The following is an 8,685-nucleotide window of genomic DNA, read 5'->3' on the forward strand; positions in this document are numbered from 1 at the left end:
TTTTATTTTAAACAAAAGCTGAGATTCTCATATAATCACATGACTCAAGAAGCAGAGGCTTTACCAAAAAACACAAAATATTGTACGACTAATGGTACAATTGCAAGAGTTTGCAGCACTAGTTCAGTTCAGAGCAGGGATCATTGTGTCTAAAGTTAAGCACCTGCAAATCTTTAGGGGCATAACTGGAGCCAGGAAATGGAGTCAGAAAATGGTAAGTGAAACCTGGCTCTGAATTAAAGATTGACATGTTAAAATCTGGGCGATTTCTGTTTTCTTCTGTCATTTCTAATAATGCTCCTGCTTTGGCTGGGAAATGTTCTCTCTCACACTTTTTGGGGTAGGACCATCACTGCCTCTCTGTGCAGTGTAGAGGGTGGAGCACAGTGTCAGTGTAACTCACTAGTGAATGTGTGTTACACGTCTCACCTCTCTGCCTGCTCTCTCAGACAAGTCTGTTACAGCCCCATTTTATGAAGCTTTGGCAGTTTGTGCTTTTAGCACTGGAGGTCCACGGGTTGGTCCCCAGTATGTTAGCCAAGATGGCGGCCATCACCTCAGCACAAAGCAAATAGTTATTTATGTCCATAAATATTATAAAAAAAAGCAAATGTTGAAAATCAGAGTTGCAGAGAAGGAGATACAATTCCTCCTCCCTCCCCCCACACGCACACACTGTGCAGGGCAGAGCTCTCCCTAGGTTATTTCTTACCAGGTCTCAGTGTCTCAGAGAGTTTCTCAGCCAGATCTCTCCTGTTTATAGATTTCAGCACATTCACTGTCACTTCCGCCCCATAGTCCTCTCCATAGTAGCTGAGCAGGGATTGAGTCATGTCCACAGGTGATGCGTCCTCTAATTTACCCATGGGGATATTGTCATAGTCCCTCTTCAGCTTAAATTTGTTCAGTTTCAACTTGAATTTCTTGAGCTCATTCTTTGTCAGCTCTTCAAGAATGTCATGTAAGCAATCGCTCACTGCTTTCTCCATGGCATCTCCTTCCTCAGCTCTCTGAGCAGCCTGCGAGAGGAGAGACAAAACCAGGAAATGGTTCACAGAAAAAAAATAGCGGAATAATCAGAGCAAAACTGAAACTAAAGGGGTCTAAAGCACTCACCTCACATCAACCCCCTCCCTTCTTGCCTAGCGCTCCCTCCAGTCATGCAAACAAGAGTTGCTGCACATTCGCTTTCAATCACAAATGGAAACCCGCCCACAAAACACTACACTGGTCCTTCCTGAAACCAAGACAAAACTAGGTCAGGCCATTGGAACAAAATCTATCAGGTGAGAATAGGACAGCAAATGTGAAAAATCGGGACAGGGGATGGGGGGGGCTAATAGGGGCCTATATAAGAAAAAGACCCAAAAATCGGGACTGTCCCTATAAAATCGGGACATCTGGTCACCCTAGGTGAGAAGAACACAGAAGAAAAGAGCAGGGACAATAGTGGCACCATCCAACGTTTCCTTCTAACAGAAAAGGGAATGATTTTGATAGTACGATTTGTACATCCTGCTCTCCAATTTCCCCCAGTTTGCCCCTTCCGTTAATGGCACATCACTCTGCTGGGTGTATGAATAGCATCCAGGGTGGGAAGAGCATCACACTATGTGTAACTCCCCCAACATTTTGTATGTGGTCTCACAGAAGGGGCAAAGGAGCTTTAACCATCACGGCAGTGTGTGTGCTGGGGCAGAGTGTGGGACGAGGAAGTTGGTGTTTAAATCCAAAACCACAAGATGTATGTGTTGGGAAAGGGGGTTGAGCCATGATACAGGAAAGAACGGGTGGTTTATGGTTCAATTGTTGAGTTGAACATACGCTAAAGTCTAGAGGCAGGAAAGTGATTTATTGCAGATGAGGTGGGAGTGGTTATTACACGGAAAGGAATTAACAGATCTTCACAATAAGGTGCTGGGGGAATAACAAGGGGACATTTTTTCTGTTAGAAGTGGGAGGAACCATTTCAGCCTTATGCTCAGCACTAATCTATAGTGAGGTCAAGATCAATGGTAGGGATTGTTGTCTCCGTTAGCCGTTCTGAAGCCACGTGTACACTAGAAATGCTTTACTGGCATAGTATGCCTGCAAAGTGCTCCTATTGCAGATACCACCATACTGACAAAGCTGGGCTGTTACTACTATAGCTTATTCCACCATCGTCCCCGAATTAAACAAACTATACCAGTAAAAATGCTTCCCTCCCCATCTCCCACACATCTGCTTGGTTTTCTGACAGGCTGTGTCAGATGAAGGGAGAGGGGCAGAAATTCAAGCACCCATGGCAGAAAACAAACGCTGAGTCAGATAGGATAAAACACAATGAATTCCTCCAAGCGTTAGCTGAGGCTGTATTACAGGCCAAGTGAAACTTCTTAGCCTCCACTGAAGTTGCCAAATCCTGCCCCAAGGAGCTATCCAACATGGTAAATTGCTTCAGCAGGCCTGATGACCTACAACCTGCAACAGAATCCAGCACCAAGCACTGCAAAAAGTTATCATCGTACTGCGCTGAAAAGGTCATGCACACTTGGGAAGCTTTCTCAATGCCCACTTCACCGGCACCCACCAATCAACAGCCTAACTGCATTCCTGGAGTTCTCTACATTCACTCATCAAGAGGTTCTGGACACCCAAAAGAAATCTTGACTCAAGACTTGTGAATCTGACCCATACACTTGCTGGCTTGTGAAAGAGAGAAATGATCAACTTGGTCACGTCTGAAATAGCCAACACCTCGTTCAGAGAATTAACCTTCCCTTCCCTTCCTCCTTCAAACACAGAATATCGACCAGCACTGAAGACACCCACCCTGGATACATTTGTTCTAGCCAGCCAGTGCCCACTATCCTCTCCATTGGTAGATTCTTACCAGCCTTTGCTGCATCGATGAGTCTCTCCGATAGATCCCTCAGGTTGATGGCTCTCAGCACCTCCATGACTATCTTCTGATCATAGGCTTTCCTATAGTAGTAGATCATCTCATTGGTGACATCCACAGGCTTTGCTGTTTCCAGTATGTCCCAGAAAGCTGAGTTATAACCACCTTCTACTTTGATTGTATTCAGTGTGAACTTGAACACCGAGACCCCTTCTGCCCCAGATCTTCCAGGGTTTCCAGCAGATGATATACCACTGCCTCCTCAGACATTACCTGAGCTGACTCCTGGAGCAGAAAAAAATCAGGAATCTGCACCTGCATACAGACAACCCAAAATTAGGGTTACCATATTTCAGCAAGCAAAAAAGAGGACGGGAGGAGCCCCGCCCTAGCCCCGCCCCTGCCCCTCCCACTTCCCGCCCCCCCAGAACCCCCAACCCTCCCCCCGTTCCTTGTCCCCTGACTGCCCCCTCCTGGGACCCCTGCCCCTAACTGCCCCCCAGGACTCCACTCCCTATCTAAGCCTCCCTGCCTCTTGTCCCCTGACTGCCCCAACCCTTATCCACACCCCCACCCCCAGACAGACCCCTGGGACTCCCATGCCCCATCCAACCACTCGCCACCCCCTGACAGCCCCCCCAGAACTCCCAACCCATCTAAACCCCTCTGCTCCCTGTCCCCTGACTGCTCCGATCCCTCTCCCCACTCCTGCCCCCTGACAGCTCCCTCCCAGAACTCCCTCCCCAAAACCCACATAGACGTTCCTGGGACACATTCTGCTCTTTTAAAATGCAGGTATCAGCAACTTCAACACAATTCTTATCAGGAAGGACGTGGGGTCAAGCTGCCCTTTCTGTGGCACCCCAAACCCCCCCTCCCCTCCTGCCATGGTCAAGCTGAGACTGCTGAATAGAACTCTGGAAAAACCCACACCTGGTTAATCAATAATCCGAAGGAACCTCTTGCTTGACCATTGAAACTGCTTACTTAGCAAATTTTCCTTAAGGGACATGTCATTCTATTACTAATGTATGAAAGGGGGGGAAGTGTGAGGTAGTTGGACTTGTTTGGGGACTCTTTTGAACTCATTTTGGACCCTCCCTCTGGATACTTCTTGCGGTCCCCACTGGCAGACGGAAGATTTGGCCACCGGAAGCCTGCCGCTGTGTCACTGGAGAGCCACACTCTGCTTTAGTAATTATCAAGGGTTGGGGGTGTTTTACTAAACCTGTTGCGGACGTGTGTAAGTGCTTGAGTCTAAGTTTAGCTTTAAGTGAAAGCACTCTTGTGTTTGCCTGTTTGTGCCGGCCATCTATCAGTCGGACGGCCGTGTCTCCCCTGGTTTATTTCCTGAAACCACCTTACACAGAGTCAAAGTTACCAAGAGCTTTGGGTTGACAGAACCCCGGGTAACAAGACAGGTTTCCAAATCCTGCCCCAACAAGCTATCCAGGGTGGTAAACTGCTTCATCAGGCCTAAGGGGCCTACAACCTGCAACAAAATCCAGCACCAAGCACTGCAAAAAGCTGTCATCCTACTGCACTGAAAAGACCATACACACTTGGGAAACTTTCTCAAATAGCCACTCCACCAGCACCCACCAATCAACAGCCTGCCTGCATTCCAGGAGTTCACTACATTCACTCATCAAGAGGTTCTGGGCACCCGAAAGAATTCTTGACTCCAGACTTGTGAATCTGACCCATGATTTTCCTGGCTTATGAAAGAGTAGTGATCAGCTTGGCCAGGACTGAAAGAGCCAACACCTCGTTCAGTGAAGTAACCTTCCCTTCCCTTCCTCCTTCAAACACACAATAGTTCGACCAACACTCAGGACACCCACCGTGGATACATTATTTCTAGCCAGCTACTGCCCACTGTCCTCTCCATTGGCAGATTCTCACCAGCCTTTGCTGCATTGATGAGTCTTTCCAACAGATCCCTCAGGTTGATGGCTCTCAGCACCGCCATGACTATCTTCTGATCATAGGCTTTCCTGTAGTAGTTGATCAGCTCGGTGGTGACCTCCACAGGCTTTGCTGTCTCCAGTATGTCCCGGGAAGCTGAGCCATCAGTTTCCTTGGGAAATACCAGAGTAAATCTCCAAATGTCTCAGGAGTTCCATTCTTTAGACTTTCTTGGCTGATTTCCAGGACATCACTCAGCTTTGGCTTACAAAGGAGATTGTGAAAAGCTTTCCCCTTCCCTGGAACACAAAATGAACATCTGATCTGAACGGCTTTCTGAAGACAGGGATTCCCAAACAGAAACTTTTGTTATTTCGGAGGTCATGTTGTCAATTCTGAATAATAACTTACAGGAGAAAATACAATGGTAACTGGCAAGGAAAGGCATATGTGGCTAAACCCACCCATTAGATCCGGCTCCTTTATTTTTTTTAGACAAATACTTTTTGTTTCACATTAATTTCTTGCCCCCTTCTCTCCAGAAGCACCATGAAGACAGCAGCAGGAGTTGGGGAGGAGGGGCTGATGGCATCTAGCCCTTTCAGGGCAGCACATGTGGAGTGCGTGGATCTGCGACCTGAGGAGGCAGGGGCTGAGATCAGAGCATGCTCACTGGATGATCTACAGAAAACACAGCTAACACAAAACTTGAAAAGCAAAGAACTGAAAAGTTAAGATGAACACTGTACAACCGCTTTCCCTCCAACCAGAGACACACATCTTAACCCTTCCACAATCCCCATACACCTCAGAAAACTGCAAATTTAACTCTGTCCCCAGTAGGGATCCCAACCTTCCAGCACCTCCTTCTACCTATTCGATGCCACTACCACTACCATATCAGACTAAACTCCCTCCCCTGTTCTTGACCTCCATCTCTTCTGCACAGTTTTGTGAATTCACTCATGCTTAGGTTTGAAGATTTTCTTCAATTCAATACAAAAGCACCATGACTAGCAAAACCCATTCCCCATGCATCATATTAGCCCCATGCCTCATATAAGCCACAAGATTCAGATGTGGAGAACATTAGGGGGGCATATGACAAAAGGCAATATAGTATTCCACTCCTGAACTGTTCAGAAAGGCATCTGCATACTGGACCCAATGGAAGTAGTCATGTAAACCACTTTCCCTGTTGGATTACATCAGTTTATGTGGATTAATTTAGGATAAATAATGCCAATATTTTAACAAAATAATTACATAGCACCAGTGAGACCCCCAAAATGCTCACTATGTATACATTTCTGATTTTAAACACTCTGCATTTTTTAGACATAGGAGTATGCAAATCCATGAGTCTCTTTTTAGAGATAATCTTTTTCATCAGCTCCTTGGTTGTTGTTGTTTTTTTTAAGCCAGTTTTTATCTTAGATCTTGCAAACTACTTAATAGATTTACTTAAAAATCCAAAGAAAACTCAAGCTTCACTCAGAAATTTTATCCTGAAAAAGTGGGAATGAATACATAATTTTTCTTTAACAAACACAAAAATCACCAAGTTGAAGCCCATTTTAGTGGAAACTTTAACTGAGACATCACTACTGCTCTACCATACTAAGTTGCTCAGTCAGATAAACATTTTTATTAATCTCCAGTACAAATGTGCCTTTCCTGGAACTGCACCTTGGCAGGGTGTGAAGGATTGTGTGTTCCACTGAACCCAAGAGCTTTGCCACGAGGAGTTTTAACTCATAGATTCATAGATTCCAAGGCCAGAAGGGACCATTGCGATCATCTAATCCGTTCTTCTGTGTAACACATGCCAGAGAATGTCCCCAGAATTAAGCATCCAAACTTGATTTAAAAACTGTCAGCAATGGAGAATCCACCATGAAACTTGGTAAATTGTTCCAATGGTTAATTACTCTCACTGTTAAAAAAATTACACTTTATTTCCAGTCAGAATTTGTCTAGCTTCAACTTCCAGCCATTGGATCATGTTTATACTTTTCTCTGATAAAGTGAAGTTCCCATTATTAAATATTTGTTCCCCATTTAGGTACTTAAAACTGTAATCCAGCCACCCCTTAACCTTCTCTTTGTTATGCTAAATAGATTGAGCTCCTTGAATGTCTCACTATAAGGCAGGTTTTCTAATCCTTTAATCATTCTTCTGATTCTTCTCTGAAACCTCTCCAATTTATCAGCATCATTCTTGAATTGTGGGCACCAGACTGGACACAGGATTTCAGTAGCAGTTGCACCAGGGCCAAATACAGAGGTAAAATAATCTCTGTACTCCTACTCAATATTCGCCTGTTTACGCATCCCAGGATCACTTTAGCCCTTTTGACCATAACATCACATTGGGAGCTCAAGTTCAGCTGATTATCCACCATGACCACCAAATCATTTTCAAAGACACTGCTTCCCAGGATACAGAACCCCATCCTCAAAAACGAGAAGGAGTCTGGTGGCACTTTAAAGACTAACAGATTTATTTGGGCATAAGCTTTCATGGGTAAAAAACCCCCCACTTCTTCAGATGCATGGAGTGAAAATTACAGATGCAGGCATTATATAATGACACATGAAGAGAGCTTAAGAATTGTTTCTTCCTTTAACACTCAGATGCCCAACTCAGGTCAGCTACTATGCCTGGGAGATGAATGAATTTCATCAAATCGGGTCTCTGACCTCCTCCGAGAGAGCAGTAATCACTGCTCTGTGGAGTCATTCTTCCTGTCTGAGCCATTATGAATGACAAGGGCTAATTGTTGAGCCAGAAGAGAGTTTCAGAATGACTCTGTAGCCTGCTGGTTAGAGCATTGGTGTAGGAAGACCCAAGTTCAAATCCCTTCTCCACATCCCAGAAAGGGAGGATTTGAAACATGTCACATCTAGGGGATGCAAATATGTTTCCTTACCCTGGGCACTAAAATGCTTAGTTACAGCTCTTGATCTGATGTGTGAAGCACCCACAACTTCACCAAGAGAGGGAAGTCTAAGACGGAGCCTCCAGGCTGAATGGTGCAGGTTTAACTTCTCTCACTTCGCCACCTCCTTTTGTGGACCCACTCTGGCCATGCCTGGCAGAGGGGCACTAGCTTTGATCACCATCCACCACCCATAGGCTTGGGAGCAGCCCCGCCCCCCCAAAGGACATTCCCTTCCCCAACTGCCTTTGGGCCTGTCATGTGTTGACCTGTTTTGATTGTCCAATTCCCTGCAGAACCTCCCAGGCAGAGGCAGACAGGATTGCCTCTGCCCTGGGGAAGCTCGTTGTGGGGTAGGTTTTGCTCCTGCCTGCCTCACAGGCTTTTTGGGGTAAGGTGCCTCATGCTGCATGCATGGGTGCTGCTCAGACTGGTGGTGCTAAGCCTGGAGGGAGCTGGTGGCAGTGTACTGCACTGTGGGGTAGCTGTAGATAAGGTCAATGTCAGGTGCTTTCCTCTCCCTGTCCCAACTAAGGGCCATTGGGATTGGTTCCCACGTAAAGGGATGTTGGTGTAGCATTAGCGTGTGGATGTTTGTTTCTTCCCCTGGTGATATCTCCCCTTCCAAGCTGGGTTCACCACTTCCAGGATGTGTTGGAGCTCATCACCCGAGTTTCCTGGAGGGGTGTTGGGAGAGTCAGTGCTCCTGTTCCACTCAGGAAGGAGAGGGCCTTGCTTGCAGTGGAATTTTCCTTTCCATTTCCCCAGTCATGTGATTTCTCACAACTTTTTGTTTCACGCCTTGCCCCAGTCTCTTCTAGCCAGGGGTCAGCTCATGCAGCATCCTTCTCTCTTCACTTCAGCAACTGCCTTCGTAGGAACCAAAGCAGAGTTGCAGTACCTGCTTCATCCCAGAAAAGTGAACTGGAACTTCTGAAAGCTGGTAAGGTA

The 8,685-nt window shown here is 46.1% G+C and overlaps 1 protein-coding gene across 1 annotated transcript; it reads right to left on the reverse strand.

Moving 5' to 3' along the window:
* Positions 1-617: 617 nt before the first annotated feature.
* Positions 618-3,084, reverse strand: LOC135980246 (apoptosis-associated speck-like protein containing a CARD). The gene is made up of 2 exons (XM_065580288.1): positions 2,876-3,084; positions 618-1,019 (listed from the first exon to the last, which is right to left on the reverse strand). Exons 1-2 carry the CDS (start codon positions 2,888-2,890, stop codon positions 702-704), a joined length of 333 nt encoding a protein of 110 aa, XP_065436360.1. The 5' UTR covers positions 2,891-3,084; the 3' UTR covers positions 618-701.
* Between the last annotated feature and the right edge of the window lie 5,601 nt (positions 3,085-8,685).

This window comes from Chrysemys picta, unplaced genomic scaffold, assembly GCF_011386835.1.
Source record: "Chrysemys picta bellii isolate R12L10 unplaced genomic scaffold, ASM1138683v2 scaf2340, whole genome shotgun sequence".
NCBI classification, from domain to species: domain Eukaryota; kingdom Metazoa; phylum Chordata; order Testudines; family Emydidae; genus Chrysemys; species Chrysemys picta.